The 18,862-nt window shown below is 37.8% G+C and overlaps 1 protein-coding gene and 1 pseudogene across 2 annotated transcripts; one reads left to right on the forward strand and one right to left on the reverse strand.

Moving 5' to 3' along the window:
• Positions 1 to 9,648: 9,648 nt before the first annotated feature.
• Positions 9,649 to 10,958, forward strand: LOC143564072 (1-aminocyclopropane-1-carboxylate oxidase 1-like; annotated as a pseudogene). The gene is made up of 4 exons (XR_013140783.1): positions 9,649 to 9,812; positions 9,895 to 10,112; positions 10,174 to 10,508; positions 10,663 to 10,958. The product of XR_013140783.1 is annotated as a 1-aminocyclopropane-1-carboxylate oxidase 1-like (transcript).
• A 4,315-nt stretch (positions 10,959 to 15,273) lies between these two features.
• LOC143564089 (uncharacterized) lies at positions 15,274 to 18,648 on the reverse strand. The gene is made up of 4 exons (XM_077051472.1): positions 18,245 to 18,648; positions 17,480 to 17,926; positions 15,925 to 16,222; positions 15,274 to 15,368 (listed from the first exon to the last, which is right to left on the reverse strand). The coding sequence occupies exons 1-4, from the start codon at positions 18,635 to 18,637 to the stop codon at positions 15,274 to 15,276; spliced, it is 1,233 nt and encodes a 410-aa protein (XP_076907587.1). The 5' UTR covers positions 18,638 to 18,648.
• Positions 18,649 to 18,862: the final 214 nt, after the last annotated feature.

The raw sequence follows: 18,862 nt of genomic DNA on the forward strand, positions 1-18,862 counted from the left end.
AGGGTGACAGCTCACCGACAACAGTACGAGGAGGAGCACCCTCTAGTACTGTTTGTCACTATTAGCCGCTGCCTACTCACCAACCCTTACTATGGGACGTGCGTAGCCTACAGTTGGTGGAACAGTGCATAGCCGGCAGTAAAGGAACAGTATACAGCCGACCTTGTCACTATCGGCCGCAGCCTATCCACCAACCAGCATGGCTTGTGCGTAGCCCACTGTTGGTAGAACAGGAATACTATTCAGCCGGCTGTACCTTCTTGGAAACCTACCCTCGGTTATAAATACTCCAACACCTTGGAATGGTAAGGACATCATCTGATATCTCATTATCTTATCTTCTCTAGCAATCTCTTAATATACACTTATATTCAGAGCAATCTAGTCTGATTCTCACGCCGGAGGGTGGTCACAAGGAGGAACCCCCCCTTCTCAGTGACGAGCTTACGGTGTCTGTTTTGCAGGTCACCTGAAGAACAACTTTCTTTGCTGGACCTCATCCTCGTGGGAAACATTACTTAACCCCCAGATTATCCGTAATCTGCCCGGGGTCACTTAGTGTTTCTTCATTGGCGCCATCCGTGCATAAAAGCTAGAACTAATTCTTATTTTTTTCAAAATATCTGAAGAAATGGTTAACGTTACTCCGGTCCCAAAGCCAGTAAGTGACCAAGAAACCCCGGTAACCACAACCCCAACAACTGGGGGGAACACCGGCGGTTATACAAATTTTACGAACACTACCCCGGTTACCCAAGCCGGGACAAGTGCAGTAAACAATATTTCACTGGGTTCACTGATGCCCAGTTGGAGAAACGGACGAGGGTCCCTCGCCAAACACTCGATCAAGTTAAGGCGTGGGCCGAAGCACGTCAGAAAGAGTTCCAAGCTGAGTTGGATGAACGCTTGCGTTCACTTCAACAGGCTGACGAATTCGGCAGTACTCGCCAACATCTCAACATGAACAGTGAGTGCGAGTACTCGGACGATGAGCGGGAAGAATCCGATACCGACGCAAACCCTCGCCATAAGGCAAAAGGGAAGCGTAAGGAAACGGACTTCCAACCGACAAGGAATTTTGGAGAAACCTTTAAACCAACGAACGCGGGGAGAAACCCACGTGACTTCTCCAAAACCTTTAGACCAACTGCTGCAAATGCAGGAAAGTCCAAGTTTGCAAGGGACATTGCGGAAGCAATCGCCCCGAGAAGTGCCAAACAAATGTCCAACATCGGCACTTATGATGGTCTATCCGACCCAGACGACCACTTGAACAGATTCATTGTGGGGGCAACCGTCAGTAACTGGACGGAACCCACGTGGTGTTATATGTTCCAGATGACTCTGGTTGGAGCGGCCAGGGCATGGTTCGATCGTTTACCGGTCCACCACATCTATGATTGGGCGGACTTTCAGAACAAGTTCAGCCAACACTTCAGCCAACAGAGGAAATATACTGAAGAACAGTGGACGATCCTCAACTGCGTTAGAGAGGAGGATGAATCTTTACTAGACTTCATCACTCGCTTCAACTCCAAAAAGCTGAGTCTGGGAAACATAAGTGAAGATCTTGTTCGCGCCGCTTTCATTCAGGGCGCCGAATACCCAGAGCTTATCCGCACATTGACGGGTAAGGACGGCATGCCATCCACATGGGATGCCATCATGACGGCGGCCAAGCGCTTTGCCGAGACGGAGAAGCCACTGGGAAGGGATCTTCCCCAGAGTACACACCTCTACACGCAAAGGACTAGAGATAACAATGTTCGGATCGCCCGGCAGAACAAAAAGAGAAAGCTAGGTATTTGGCAGTCAAGGGTAAACTTTGACACCTCATCCAGCTCTCACCCTCTTGTTGGCGGAAGAGATAACACACACCCTTCAAGCCGAAAACACCGGTGGACGCCACTCACCAAAAGCGTCACGGAGATATTTGCCACCGGAAAACTACCATGGCCAAAAGCTCCAATGATCCGGCAGCGACCTAATGCGGATCAAAGCAAATCCTGTGACTTCCACGGGACAAAAGGTCATAGTACGGAGGAGTGTACATCCTTGAAGGATATTGTTGAAACATTCGTCAAGGATGGAAGACTTGCACACCTTGTGGCATCAATCAAGAAGGGAGGAAGGAATGATAACCGGTACAGAGGCAACAGACGAAAGCCCGTTGACATCAGCATCAACATGGTTCATGGCAACATCAGAGGAAGAAAAAGGCGAGCGACAGAACCATGCGCGTGGAAGGAAGCTGAGGTGCGCTTCCCGCGAGTGCCAGGAGGACCCAGCAAAGAAGGCCCTATCGTCATCAAAAGCCAGCTGGGGCACTACATCACTTCTCGCACTCTTGCTGACAACGGCGCCTCGTCAACGGTGATGTACAGGCAGTTCTTCGACAAGCTAGATGACGAAGACAAGGAACGCCTGGAAACGATCTACGCCTCGATGGAAGGGTTCGACGGCAGCACAAACACCCCCCTGGGTATCCTATCTTTCCCCGTCACTCTTACGGACGGGAATCACTCACGCACAGAAGACGTGGATTTTGTCGTGATGAGGAAGCCACACCACACATACGACATTCTCTTCGGAAGAGACGGGATGGCAAGATTCAACGACGTGGTATCTTCAGTCCACGGCATGATGGGATGGCCAATAGCTGAGGGTGTAGCGATGATCACCGGCATTCCCCAGGTATGCATCGCATCTGTCTCATCTAAACCCAAACCAAAGATGGCTAAACCAACCATCACCGAACCGGAAAGATGGGCCTTCAACAGCAAGTACCCTGACCAGGCCGTTACCATTGGCCCAACAGTTGTTGATCCCACACGCACCTTACTCAAACGCTTACTACAGAAAAACGCTGACATCTTCGCGTGGACACCAGCTGACATGACTGGTGTACCCCGAAGTAAGGCAGAGCATAAGCTCAAATGCGATCCGGCTGTTACGCCAGTCGTACAAAAGCGCAGAGTAATGGGGCCAGAACAAACTAACGCGTGTAGAACCCAAGTCAAGGAACTCCTTGACGCAGCCATCGTACGCGTTAGCAGATATCAAACATGGGTTGCAAATCCCGTTATGGTACCGAAGAATAACAAACAATGGCGCATGTGCATATATTTCAAGGACTTAAACAAAGCATGCCCCAAAGATTGTTATCCGTTACCCGAAATTGATCTTAAGGTGGATTCGTTAGCACCGTTTCGCCTTAAATGCTTCCTGGATGCGTATAAGGGGTACCATCAAATCCACATGGCCGTTGATGATCAGGACAAAACCGCTTTTCGGACGCCCGATGGCACATTTTGTTACCAAATGATGCCATTTGGACTTAAGAATGCCGGGTCCACATACCAACGCCTGATGGACAACCAGTTTCATGCCCAAATTGGGAGGAACTTAGAAGTCTACATGGATGACTTGGTCATCAAAAGCCCTGACGCAGAAGCGATGTTGAAAGACATCGAAGAAACTTTCAACACGCTCAGGAAGATAAACATGAAGCTCAACCCGAGCAAGTGTGCCTTTGGAATGGAAGAAGGGAAGTTCTTGGGGGTCATCGTCACTAAAGATGGCTTCAGAGCGAACCCTGAAAAGGTCGAAGCCATTATCAAAATGGAATCACCTACTACCATCAAACAGGCTCAGACACTGAATGGACGACTAGTCGCACTTAATCGCTTTTTGGCAAACCACGCGGATAAGTCGTTTCCTTTCGTGTCAACGTTGAGAAACTGTTTAAAGAAAACGCACTTCCGCTGGACACCAGAAGCGGAAGCAGCTTTTCAGGAGATTCGGTCACGCTTGATCGAACTCCCAACGCTTACAGCACCAAAAGCGGGGGAGGAGTTAATCCTATACCTTTCCGCAACAGATAGAGCAACCGGGGCGGTCCTGCTAGTTGAACGGAAAAGCATCCAGATGCCAATCTATTATGTCAGCCGTATCCTAACAGACGTAGAAACCCGGTACTCTACCCTCGAAAAATTAGTCTTAGCACTTATACACGCTTCACGCAGGTTAAGACGATATTTCCAGGGTCACCCAATCACCATTCTCTCCAACTTCAAACTTGCAAACGTTCTACGCAAACCCGAGTTATCGGGACGCCTAGCCAAATGGGCAATTGAGTTGGGGGTATACGCGATAAAGTATAAGCCAAGACCAGCCATAAAAGGCCAGGTTTTGGCCGACTTTATTGCGGAAGTGCCTGCATCGCGGGAAAAAGAGTGCCAGGAAGAGGCTCAACCCTCTCCAGCACAGGACATCAATGATGTCTGGCGACTCTACACTGATGGAGCAGCCAGTAACGAGGGTTCAGGCGCAGGGCTGAAACTAACCAACCCAGCAGGCCAAGAATACACTTACGCTATTCGACTGGATTTTCCAAGTACGAATAACGAAGCCGAGTATGAAGCATTCTTGGCCGGGCTGAGAATTGCGCGTAAGATGGGAGTGAAACACTTGGAAGCCCACGTGGATTCCATGTTAGTAGCCAATCAAATCAACGGGACGTACACGGCCGTGAACGACACAATGGCCCTGTACCTCGCACAAGCAAAAACCCTTATGCGCGATTTTAACGATTGCAAAGTCATACACGTCAAGCGTAGTGAAAACAAATCTGCGGATGCGTTAAGCAAGCTTGCATCATTAGCCTTCACCCACTTGGGAAAGGACATCCGCATTGAACTCCTCGAGGCACCTTCGGTCCCGCACAAGGAAATTTGTGTCATCCAAACCGGCACAGAAACGTGGATGACACCAATAATAAAATACCTTGCGGCAGGTACACTACCAGAGTCAAAAACACAGGCAAGAAAACTACGCTGTAAAGCACTGAATTATCAACTCATCGATGAAATCCTTTACAGACGTAACTTTCTTGGCCCACTCTTAAGATGTGTGGACAACCAAGATGCTGACTACCTCCTAAGGGAAGTACACGAAGGCATCTGTGGAGTACACGCAGGTCCACGCGCTGTTGTAGCTAAGCTAAACAACGCGGGATACTTTTGGCCGGGGATGCATACGGATGCGCTGGCATACATCAGAAAATGCAGGTCTTGTCAGCTCTACGCACCCAACACGCATCGCCCGAAGAATGAACTTGTTCCAGTCACCTCTTCATGGCCATTTCAGAAGTGGGCCATCGATGTGACAGGCCCATTTCCTACAGCAGCAGGAAATGTTCAGTTCCTAGTGGTAGCCATCGACTACTTCACCAAGTGGATAGAAGCAAAACCCTTAGCCCAAACAACCGCGAAACATATCAAAAAATTTATTTGGGAATTTATTATTTGTCGTTTTGGACTTCCACAGAATTTGGTGAGCGATAACGGCAAAACCCTATATGTTCGCCAAAACCCTAGTTTGGGTGACGAAAACTTCGCTAGAGGAACAACGATGTTTTGCAGGTTTGACACGACCGATTTTGAAGGTTTCGAGAGTGATGGTAAGGTGTATTTGATGAGTATTGCAGAGAAACTGACAAAGGAGCGATATTTCAACGTAAAATAGTTCCGTGAATAGTCGAACGGAGCAATTTTAACACTCGTGTGATAATCCCGAACCACACAATCATGAGCAAAATGCTATGATACCAATTTTAGGTTCCCAGCCAGATCTACACAGGAGTATCTCGTAACACGAGGGTGCGGAATACCCACGTATACGATACGAGTGTTAAGACGATGAACAAGTAAATCACACGCAAAGAACACGAGTAAGTAAGATAATACTTGTTATATTGCAAAGGTAAACCAAACACGTAACACTAAGGTGTCACAAAACAGCCATCCAAAAGTAGTGTCTAATGAGCCGAAGTTAGTGGTTATATATTAGCGACAACTTCGCCTAACACCCTAGGCGAAGTTTTCCTAACTTCGCTCAACTCAAGTTCGCTGAAACATATAGCGAACATAAAAGATCAAGTTCAAGACAATATGAACAATGTAAACGATTACAGACACAAATAAACATGAGATACTGAACTACTGGCATTATGCACCAACATGTTTGTCAAAAGAATGTCATCTATATAAAGACAAGTTTGTTTTTAGTTGTTCACTTGTTACTAATCCTGAGGTAGGTATATTGATCCACTTACTTCTTGATGAAAATTATTGTATAAAGATTTCATCACTTTTTGATGTTTGCATTAACCACATTGATTATATTGACTTACAGACTAAGTGTTCTTTGACCTTCAATTTAGAACTTACAGGGTGTTTTATGAACATATAAATATATAAGTCACTTAGTAGGGAAAGTTGTTTAAATGTTCATGTAATGTAGCTCTTAAATATTATAAGCTACTTGAACAATGATGATCCTCAAAGAAATCTTTGTAATATAGGTAAGAAGATTCATTGATGATTTGCTCCCTCTTGAATTTAACCTTTAACAATCAATTGTGCTTCTTAGTGTCTTAACGCTTGTATTAGAATTTAGTTTAGTTATGAACACTCTTAGGTGATTCAACCAAATCTTAAAATGTTATTCTCACTTATGGATCCAATTATGCTTGATGCTAATAGTTTAATTATAATGGGTAAGATCAGCAAACTTTCCAACATCTATTTCAACTTTAGTTAGGGAGGTTACCTAATCATCAATGTCAGTAGGTTTTGAAACCTAGAAAGTGCTCTTAAGTTGATTATTGGATAATTATTATTAAAAGTCTCAGTTTTACAAATTAGCTCTTGGTTAGGTTGTTATCATTTTCAGGATTCTAAGTGCGTAAGAGTTGGTGCAGTTTGGTGTACAAGAGGTGTAATCAGAGTTAAATTGGAGTAAAATTTAATGACCCCCCCCCCCCCCCGGGCCTCTTGTACTTCTAACAAGTCATTATAAGAACTTTTACTCCTCACATTGACCTTAGAAACCTTTAGCAAATTGACATGCTTATGGTCAATATTTTAAGACCAATAGATTCAAATAGAGAAACACGTTAATGACGTCAGTCGTTGTAGTTTCTCTTGTTTTGAGGATTACATTAGTTTTGGTAAGAAATCTGCTTATGCCCACATTTAAGAAATAATGAAACTATTGTAAGAGTAGCATTAGATCATAAGAAGATAACTTTTGATGGAACAGTGTTGTGATGGAGCAGTATCTTGTGCAAGGGGTGTAATTGAGTTAAGATCAAGTTTTCACTCCCCATCTCTTGAAAATATTGCAAGTTATGATTAAGATACTTGAGGCTCCCATTAATCTTTGATCTCTCTAGGAAAGCTACAAGAGAAGTTTTAATGATGTATGTGAGAATTTGTCATATATACATTAGACTTGATTTGATTTCCTTAACGGCCATATGCCATAAGAAACTTAGGGACATATTTAGAAGAAATCATATTAAGTATACATGAATGGATCTCTTTAAGACTGTGAACCACAGAAATCAGATTAGATACAAGTAGACAGTCTTTAAATGATAAATTATTTCTAAATATTCCATTCGAAATAAGGTCCTCAAATGCCAGTGAAAGATAACTTCGGGTGGACCTATACTTATTCATTAAGCCTGGTAATGTTTATGGCATCTAACACATTTTTTAAAATCTCAGAGAATGAGATTAGATGAAAAATCATCCTCATAAACCATGTCATGATTTCTTATGAAATTTTGGTTTCAATGGATGACATTTATAGGTCTCATTTGTCTTTTGTTAAATTCTCATTTGCATAATAACAAAATTTGTGAAAATGTATAGTATCACTAGTTTTATCTTATAAATGCTTTTACCCAATTATGAATAACAAATAATATGAGAGTGTATGGTAAGAGTGACTTCATGTTGTCTATGTAAACCTCACAACTATCATAATGTAGCTTAAGTATTTATACAAAATTCTAACTAATCTCCAAAGTCTTTAAGGTATCATAAAGCGTAACTAGAAGACAATTTATTATGGTTCTAATAGTTTTAACATTTAAATTTGTCACTAACACTCATGTTTGTTATTTGTTGATTTTGGTAAGGAAAACGTATATAACTAGACTAAACCTCTCATGAGTTAATTGGAATATTAGGATTAGCATACTTAAATATCATGAATACGTATATAATACTTGTATTTTGTCTATGAACCTTAGAATTATCCTCCTTTAGGTCTTAAGGGTAGTGAGTAGCATCTTATTTTCCACTACCAGACATTTCTTTTCTTCTACATATGTTACTGATCAACACACTCATTTTCCTTTGGTGATTCTAAGTGTTATAGTTGATTTTTAAGACATCAATTTGTACTATTGAAAAATTTAATATAAAATTTACTGAAAAATTGTACTTATTTTAATGTGTGAACCCTTAATTTTATGGGCCACGATAATGTACATTATGATGTATTCAGTAATGTCATTTAACCTTACAGTTAGAATTTTAAGGAGTGCATGTATATTAAAAGTTATTTTGATTATTTCACAAAAAATTAATTAGACTTAGGAAAAACTGAACCTGGAATAACTCTTGTGATAACATTTATTGAAATGAGTTATTAATTATCATAAGAGACATTTTGTTTGACTCATTCCATATGTTTTGTTCTGGTTTTCAATAGAATGATTGTTATTTAAAAGGAGCAATAAGATAGTCATATCATGTCTTGAGAGAAAATAAAAATTGAGAAGAACTAAATGTTATTAAAACTCTTTATGAGGCAAAAGTAATATTGTGTTTTGAGATCATAGTGGATGCTTTGGATGAGATACTAATTTATGGAAGGAAATCACAATGAGTAATTATGGGATAATAAAGTAAGACAAATTAAATTTATAATCATTAGATTAATGAAAAGTCATTAATGTGAGTATCATTATATTTTATTAAAGATATGACATGTCTATTATTAAAATCAAACTATAAACTATATTAATTAAATATATGGAGGGAGGGAGAGAGAGAGATGATTTTTATTACGTGTGTGTTTTAGGTTTATGTTATGATGTTAATTAATCTCTCCATATATTTATATACACCTAATGGAAAACACTTGATTAGCAAAAAGGGGTGATATAGTCCGTTAACAATTAATTACCTAGCTAATATAATAATAAGATATTATTTAATTAATGTGATATATTATAATATAAATAATATTGATAGCCATATATAAATATATATATCCATATACTTATTCTTACGTATATATTTCTGAAAGTTAAAAATATAGTAAGACAAGTGGTTGTGTAGCCATTATCACTAGTAAAACATAATACACCAATGTTCATACGTTTTGTTACGGTTCTTTACTTAAAATGTATTTTACGCGAAGTCTAATAAAAAATATCTTAAAAATTATAACCCAAACATAATTATGCTACCATCCAAGTAGTTAAAATGCACAAAAATGGATGTGAGGATGTCTCAATATATAAACAGAAAACATGTAAGACCAGCCATAATGAATGTTTTAGAATATCAATCTAATAACAGCTAGCATTCTTTTATCAGAAACAAAGAACATATATAATATATATATAAAAAAAATAAAAAAAAAAATCCAACAGTAGATTATGATACACCCGGATGGTGACTGGAGTAAAGAGACGATGTAGACCCATGGTCATTTTTAACTTAAACCGGTCCCACCACTTTCCTCTACCACCTTTAAATCCTCTATAAATTGCAACTCATATTCACATATTCAACACAGACAAACAAACACAAACAAACAATTATTTCACAAAGAAAACAATGGCCGCAACATTCCCAATTGTGAACTTGGAGAAGCTCAATGGTGAAGAAAGAGCTGCCACAATGAATATCATCAATGATGCTTGTGAAAACTGGGGATTCTTTGAGGTATATATATGCTTGTTAAAAATGTTATTTATATTACTATTATTATGGTATACTATACTAATAATAAGTTAGAATTTTGAAGATTGTGAATCATGGGATATCCACTGAGCTTTTGGACACTGTTGAGAATATGACAAAAGGGCATTACAAGAAGTGCATGGAGGGTAGGTTCAAAGAGATGGTGGCTAGCAAAGGCTTAGATGCTGTTCAAAAAGAAATCAATGATCAGGATTGGGAGAGCACTTTCTTTCTCCGCCATCTACCCGAATCCAACATCTCTGAGATCGAGGATGAGTATAGGTATTTAAATACTGTAAATTCACTTTATATGATATGATATGATATAATATGCTGATTACAGAGAGGTGATGAGGAAATTTGCTAAAGAGCTAGGGAATCTAGCCGAGAATATTTTGGACATATTTTGTGAGAATTTGGGATTAGAGAAGGGTTACTTGAAAAAAGCTTTTTTATGGCGCCAAGGGTCCCACTTTTGGGACAAAGGTGAGCAACTATCCCCCATGCCCGAAACCCGACCTCATCAAGGGTCTTCGGGCCCACACCGATGCCGGTGGGGTCATCTTGCTTTTCCAGGACGATAAGGTTAGCGGACTCCAGCTTCTTAAGGACGATAAGTGGATCGACGTTCCACCTATGCATCATTCCATTGTTATTAATTTGGGTGATCAACTTGAGGTACGTTACTATTAGATATTGTACATTAATGGGTTAAACGTGTGGTGTAATAAATGTTAGGTACACAATATGTTAAAATAAAAGTACAAGTGGTACATGTTTTATTTTTGACAAAAGAGTCATGTACTTAAAACATTGGATTTTTAAATTTTAGGTGATCACCAATGGAAGGTACAAGAGTGTGATGCATAGAGTGATTGCTCAAACGGACGGGACTCGTATGTCGATAGCGTCGTTTTACAACCCTGGAAGCGATGCGGTGATCTATCCCGCACCACAGCTAGTGAACAAGGAAGAAGAGAAGAGCAATGTGTACCCGAAGTTCGTGTTTGAGGATTACATGAAGCTCTACACTACAGTCAAGTTTCAGGCAAAGGAGCCGCGGTTTGAAGCTATGAAGGCCATGGAAGACAGCAGGGTGAACTCGGACCCGATTGCGACTGCTTAAGGTCGAGGAACCAACAGTAATGGTGTGTTACGTGTGTTTGGATGTTATGTTTATGTGTTAGTTAAATTAAATAAAGTTATGAGGCGTTATACTAAGTTAAAAAAAATGATATGTATTGGGAGTATGTTGGTAGAAGAACACCATGTCTTGATATGAAGTAATGAAATATAATATAAGTTGTGTTTTAATAATATTCTAAACCTATATATGATCTCTATGTTATAAAGCATTTAAGTATAAGTTATACAAGTATGGCTTGTTATCAAAAAACATGCACATAGATACGAAAAAGTACAAAAATCCAAGCTACTTTTGTCTAGAGCCAATTGACGTTGCGTATCAGTCGGTTTAACAGTTGTTTCGGTCCCATTCTCAGAATCATGATTATGGTTATGATTATGATTATTGAATAAGCAAGCATCATGTCACAACTTTCAATTTGTTGCTTTTCTAACTTTTGTATCTTCTTTTGTGTCCAAATAACAACTACGAATTTCTTAGAATGGTCAACATATTCAAATCCGGACAAACATATTTTGAGCCGAACAGCCCGGCCCGAACGCAAATCTGCCTTAATTGGGTCAAGACTGTGATGGACTAGGACCTTAGTGGCCCACCACATGTGAAGTCTATACTCTAAACCACGTTACCACTATTTTTAAAAATATTAACAAGAGAGTGGAGTCTCGGAGATTTGTTTTTGTTTTAAACTTTGTTAACTATCATTAAAAAGTGTGTTATAGGCTTATAGCATATATCCTAATTAGGTATCAGTTTTAACAACTAAGTAGAATAGTTCTTTATTAAAAAAAACTATACTCTACTCAAAATCAAGGTTGCAAAAGTCGTTAGCGGATTCTAAGTGTCCGAGTGAGGAGTTTGTTGTACTCGGACATGATAAATATAACTAAAACTAATTTTTGGATATTATATAGGATTTGGATCAAATACAAATTAAATTAACGTGAGAATCAAATATTGTAATTATGTATACAAAATAGTGTAATTATAATGTAATTAATTTCCTCTATTATATATATGTCAAAGATCATTAGTTTACTAATATATATAACAAATTATTTGAATATCAGTATAAATAAGAAAATGCTTTTTAAATAATAAATTTAACTAAATTGCTAATCATTAACTAAAAATAATCATATATTTTTTTTAATATTATAGATATACGAATGATTTTTTGTTTTTAAGTCAAAATCGGCTCAAGTTCACCGGCTAAATGTGATTCTGGCTGAGGATGACCATCTTTGATTGATTCTTAGTAACTAGACGGAGTTATAAAAAAAAACTTCCCTCGGTGACATACCTTGTATCTTGTAGCGAATACTCTATAGGAGTATTCGGCCTTATAAACCTACTTTTACAACATTGCTTTAAATCCATCTAACCTACCACCTACTGCGAGATTTGAACCTTTGACTCCACCTAAAAAGAGTGGAAGCACCCATTACACCACCTTATACCATCGGACCAAATGCGCATCATGTCTCGATTTCAAACATTTATTCCGTTGTGGTTGGGAATACATATATATATTATGCTCTTTTAGTAAGATTTAATATGCGTTAATGTATCTATGTATCAATTAGTAAGATTATTATTTAATATGAGAAAATGTAGCCTGTAATGGCACCAATATTATATGTTGAGCTTGACTTGCTACAAGCCTACAATATTACAATTTCGTATCTTAAACCAATACAACGCAAATATTGTGTCTAAAAACAAGCCTCATGAGAAGGGGAAAGTACAACAGGTTACACATTTCCTACGACGTTTAAACTACGATTGTGCTAGATGAAACAGCACAAAACTAGATTAACAACTTACATTTGTTTAACAAATTATCCTGATTCCTAAAGATCAACCGCCAAGTGGCAATGCTCGAGATCAAACTGAACTAATTTACGAGAAACCGATAGATTTGTTGAGTAACCAAAGTGTGAGAGACATTTCAAGTGCAAAAATTGTGTGCAAATATGTCCTGTCCAGCATGAAACCGTACACCGTGATCCCAGCTGTCACACCCCGACCAAAGGTGGCGGAACATGCCGGGGTGCAACGTGATTGGACAAATACACAAGACACTATTAAAGTGACAATATTTAATCAACTCATTAATTTCATTCAATCACCAAAGTAACACATATTGTTCATACAAATAACATCAAAACATAAGAAATAGATATTGTTCATTCTTCTAATAACCTAGCGGTATCAAAATAGAATGACGTCTTCAAACTCCAACTCAAGTAATAATCAAACCTGTAACATGCATAAAATAACATTTGTCAACACGTATGTTGGTGAGCAATTTCATAGTTTTGAGTATATAATATGAGTGAAATCCACAAACGTATATGAGACTATAAATAAAAGCATCAATCATGGTATATAAAACATATGTAAATGAGGATCCTTTCTAATCGGTAAGAATACCGACATACTTGGATAATGAGACCCTATTCTACTAGCACAAGGCTAAGTAGTTAGGGAGCGTATGATCATACTTAATGAGGCTCAACAACAACATAAAAATAAACACTCGCGCACGTAAAGCATATAAGACATATAACACACAATAGAACAAGTATTCTAGCATCATATACCCTAAAGTTTGTGGTTTGAGAAATGAGTATAATATAAATCATTTTTGTTTGAATAAGTATGCATGTTACCTCCAAAAGATAAAAGTGAAAACGGGGGATGAAACGTACTCACGTTAACTAAGTAACTTGAAAGATTGATTCGTGAATAATCAGAGATCGGGTTTAACGAGCAAGACCTAGATTAAACGGGTCTTAAATTAGTAGGTAGTCTTGGAAGGGTTTAAAATAAAATATGACAAGTAAAGTAAATAAATGAAGTTTATGGTTTAAAAATGTAAATACTTGGGAAATTAAAGACATGTTCTAAAAAGTAAGTTTACTCGAAACCGGGTCTTGGTATTTCATTCATAATTATTACTCAACCTATGTTAAGTAACTTATATGGGTTATAATGCACTAGTGCAAGACCCTTTGAGTATATGAACACCAAAACAAGGTTTTAATCGAGTGTTCGGATTTGTTAACTTGGGTCTAAGTAATTAACTAAACTCAAAGTTAACTTTCCAAAATGTTTTGAGATAACTCAATAAAATCAAAAGACTTAACCAAGTATATAGTTCTATTATGAAGAACCTTAACGTCCGTTAAGTGTGTATTTGGTATCACCGGTCCAAGCTTGTTATAAGATCAAGTTGGATACCGACACACCAAGTAAGTTGATAAATACTTAAAATTAGTTTAAAATACATTCTTGAAGAAAAGATGAGTTTCGATGGCAAAAAACACACTTGTGTGTCTTAGGCAAGTGAACTCGGTTTAGTTCGGTTTTGGTTCGCTCCTTGACTCGGAATGATACCGAGGATGGTTGCCACATACCCAAATACCATAGAACTATCAAAATGGTTTTAGAAGTTACAAGGTTCAAATCTTTCATAAACATGTTTATTTAACTATTTTAAACAAAACTAGTAAACAAAACTATTTAAAACAAAAGCTAGTAAACAAGAGTTCGGTCTTGATTCGGGTCTAATCTCGGGATGAAACCGAGACTAGTGACTTCATAACCAATATCATGAAACTCTTTAAACATGAATTAAAACTAAACTACTTACAATATAAACAAAAGCATTAAAGGGAAATAGTATAAACAAGACTAGTAAACAAGAGTTTAGTCTTGGTTCGGTCTTGATTCGGGTCTAATCTTGGGATAAAACCAAGACTAGTGACTTCATAACCAATACCATGAAACTCTTTAAACATGAATTAAAAGCTAAACTACTTACAATATGAACAAGACTAGGAAAGCATTAAAGGAAAATAGTATGAACAAGAACTACAAAGAGTTCTCCATGTAGCCTTGCCTTGTAGCATATCACCTCCCGAAGAAGATGAAAGCCGAAGGAAACAAGGGGTGCATATTATATATATGTTGTGCCACAAGATATGAATTAATAAGTAACAAACAAGAATTAAAGAAGGTTATTGCTTGATTATTAAGAACCTTAGAGGTTAGAGATATGAACTTTATTTGGGAGAGAAAGAAGATGAATGAGCAAAGAATAATGAAGAGGATGTGGTTGTTTATATAGGGAAGGAGTCAAACTTGTTTTCCTTGTTTTATATCAATACTTGCATGTGTTTTTTTTAAAAAAAAAAGGTTTAAATAATACAATCTAGTAACAAATCCAAAAGATAAGAGATGATTATGAAACATAAAAATCCAACATTTTATATTAGTGAAAGATTTGGTTTACAAATCGGGTCGGGTTTTGATACAAATACAAATACAAAAAAGATCGAAAATGACGAATGTTACACCAGCCTTGTTGTTCTCCAAGTATGTCACTACAAGTAACATGAATCATATTTAGGAAACCAGGTTCTAAATTAGGGGTGTGCATAGTGCGGTTTTGGGCTGAAACCGAACCGATTAACAAAATATTATTTATTTGTGCATAGAATATTAAGAGCTAAAAAGATGCCTACGTTCAAAACTATAAATAAAATGTCATAAGTTCAATAGCGAACGTTATATATAAAAAATATTCAAGTGGACAAAACATAAACGATTCAACCAAATGGTAATTCAACATAAAGGATGCACATTTAATCGAGTTTTTATTATTATTATTATTATTAATCACATGAAGAATTAAACAAATAGTTATAGGTCAGTTCGGTTCGGTTATTACGGTTTTTTCAGTTTTTTTGGTTATTTTGGTTCGGTTCAGTTTCTTTCGGCTATTCACAAATCACAAAACCGCACCAAAACCAATATTGTTGTGTTTAATAAAACTCATAACCGAACCGTCGGTTTGGTTTTTTCGGTTTCATGCACACCCCTATTCTAAACAAGGTTATTCTTTCTAGGATTAATTAATGTTTTAGTTATGAAGCTCACCTAAGGCTTGTCTCTTTTGGTATGAGATTGTATGCCTATAAATAGGAACTAACTTTGTATTCTCCAGTTTGTCACCGTCTGCCGCTTCTTCTTCATCTGAATCTGTATGGAGGTTCGTTTCAGAAGTAATGATCACCGGTGCATTCTCTTCAGTAGGACCCATGTCATCAAATGAGTCGACGGTGACACAAGTATGCCATTTGGCTGCCAAGCTTGTCACTGACTGAGCCTTGTGTGTGATCTTTGCTGCATTGCGTAGGCATATGAACAACCCGCTCACAAGCGTTGTGGAGCATAGCTGCATCGAAATGACATGTCAATGTTGTTAGGCGAGTTTACTATCTGTTATAGTTATTATTATTTGTTTTATCATTTATCTTTAAGTTACCTTGTTAATAGTTATTAGTTAGTTATATGAATATTAACAAAATAGCATTGACCTTTGGAAATTATAGATCAACCAGAGCGCAACAAGTATCTTTTAGCGCACCAGATTGGATCCTTTGACGTAGCTAATTCAAAATGGCGCAGCAGATCCATATTGTTGCGCTAGAGGCACCGCAGATGTATAAAAAAAATAATTTTTTAAAATTCCCAACGTGTCACAAGAGATTTTAATTGAGGGTCTACTTTTGTGGTGACAGTTGTCATCTTGTGATTGTCCGAAGTTATTTGAAAATAAAATCAAAAATGTCAAATGACTATTTTTGTAATTTTAAACAGTCAAGTCTATTTCGTTAGCATATATAGTCAAATTAGATAGTTTTGTGATTTTCCCTAGCGATGTTCACGGTTTGGTTCGAAACCGTGAAACCGCTCAAACCGGTCATCGATTTGGTTTCACGGTTGGTTTTCTTCCTTAACTTTCAGTCGGTCGGTTTGAAATTTTTCAAACGTACCGAACGGTTCGGTTTACGGTTTGTACCGAAAACCAACTGTATAAAACCGGACCGGAACATATGATTTAATCATATATATTTTTAAGTATTTGATATTATATATATGTGTATATAATTATATTACTAGAAACATATAATATTTTATATTATTAATATGTGTATATAACTATGCGTTAAAATATTACTAAAACAAAGTGGGCTAAGCCCAAGTCCAAAACGCAAGAAACATTGTTCGGTCTTTAAATCATTTAATTGAGAACAAAATCAATAGATGTTTGTTAAATTTCATAATTTATTGAGAAGTTTACAATAAAATATCAGAAATTATTTTAGACATTTTATATATATATAGAATTCCGACACGCCCAGTCCGCAGAACCAAACCGTTACTAACGGTTCGGTTCAGTTTAAGACTTCAACGGTTTGGTTTTGGTTTACGAAAATTAAAAACCGTCACTAACGGTTTGGTTACGGTTTGACTTAAAAACCGGACCATGAACACCCCTAATTTTCCCCTTAATTACTCTATATAATGATATTTTGATAATTATTGAGCTTAATCATCATTATTACATTATTAGTTGGTTAGCTTTATCATTATCAAATTCAATTATTTAACACGTATAAAATATTATTCGCTAAACCAAACTAATTACCGCGAGTTCTCCAGCTGTGGAAATATTGACACGTGAACCAGTCCGCGTTGTGACAAGCAATGAAGCAAACTGGCTAGCCGTAACTAGGACAAGAGTCGATAACACAAATCCACGAAACCTATGACTTATAATACGAAGAGTTCTTATTGCAAGGTGCTCCATCAATATCAAGCCCACATCCCCTTGATTCTCAAACACCTTAGCAAAATCTTCAAGCCTAAATATTTGCATAGAACATGTGAGTTTGAAGAGCATGCAAACGAGGAAGAAGAGCGAGGTGCGGTATAGCCATGACCCCAATAGCAGTGTGCAGGCTAAGGTGTGACTCAAGTATATATTCGAAATGTAGGGTATTTGATGCGCTCCGGAAACAAACCACCATATATGGTAAGTAGCATTTACAATGAAACAAGGAATCACAAATGCACAAAAGAATTTCATTGCTCTCTGCATAAATCAACAATAGTCATGTTGTTAATTTAAAGAACCAAAATGAATTATACACTACCAAAAAAAAAAGGCCTTTAATAACACACACTACATGTCATTAAAGGGTACTTATGTCACACAATTGCGTGTCATCGTATAGTTTTTTTTGTTTTTTTTACATATTTACTAATATTTAATTAAGCTAGCAATTTAAATAACTTATCCATGCATATATATATTTTACTACTAGAAACTATGCAATGTGTGACTTCAGCAACGATAGAATAATAATAATTACTCTAGTTTTAGTAACTGCAAAAGATGAAGGAAGCATACGTGAAGCTGATCAGAATATCCACGACGGACTTCATCGCTAACAGAAGACATCTTATCAAGGAACAGAAACCGTCGTAGACCATACTTCCGAGAGAAAGACAAGAGGCTAAGTAAAGATATAGTTGACAAGAGCGAGAGAGACGCTTGTACGAGCAAATCATAAGGGCGACGGTGGTGGTAATCACACGTTGAACACTGGAACGCCAAGTGTGAGAGAACCGGTACACAAATTGTTAGAAAGAAGAAGATTGACCATGACAAACCGGCTTTCCATGGATTTGACTGGTCGAGAAAGATCCACGAAAAGCCTCGGGATTCGAGGGTGTCGATGATCCGGTAATTTGATTTGGTGTTGTTTTTGGTTGTATGGTTTGTATCAGCCACTGGAATCATATGAGATTGTTGGCATTTGCGGTGATCATAATATATGAAATGAATCTGACCTGATCCACGACGATGTTCCCCGGTCTTCGAGATGAACGAACCACGACTCGATCTTCTTCTCCGGTAGCTTGAGATCTGCAATGGCTTTTTGGGGGTGTGGAGGTGACTGCTAAGAAATCTCGAGGATCTCTTATTTACAGACACAAAAATGGTTATGGTGGTGGCTCTTATTGA

Source organism: Bidens hawaiensis, unplaced genomic scaffold (genome assembly GCF_021521415.1).
Source record: "Bidens hawaiensis isolate Kalapana, Puna unplaced genomic scaffold, B.hawaiensis_p1.1 tig00021713_1, whole genome shotgun sequence".
Lineage (NCBI taxonomy): Eukaryota > Viridiplantae > Streptophyta > Magnoliopsida > Asterales > Asteraceae > Bidens > Bidens hawaiensis.

Excerpts from the sequence above, each read along its gene's own strand:
- LOC143564089 (XM_077051472.1), bottom strand. The coding sequence starts at position 18,637 with ATGATTCCAGTGGCTGATACAAACCATACAACCAAAAACAACACCAAA. Across the intron at positions 16,223-17,479 it reads CCACAGCTGGAGAACTCGCG|CTATGCTCCACAACGCTTGT; the intron begins GTAATTAGTTTG and ends ATTTCGATGCAG. Across the intron at positions 15,369-15,924 it reads CCAAAAGAGACAAGCCTTAG|TGACATACTTGGAGAACAAC; the intron begins GTGAGCTTCATA and ends TGTTACTTGTAG.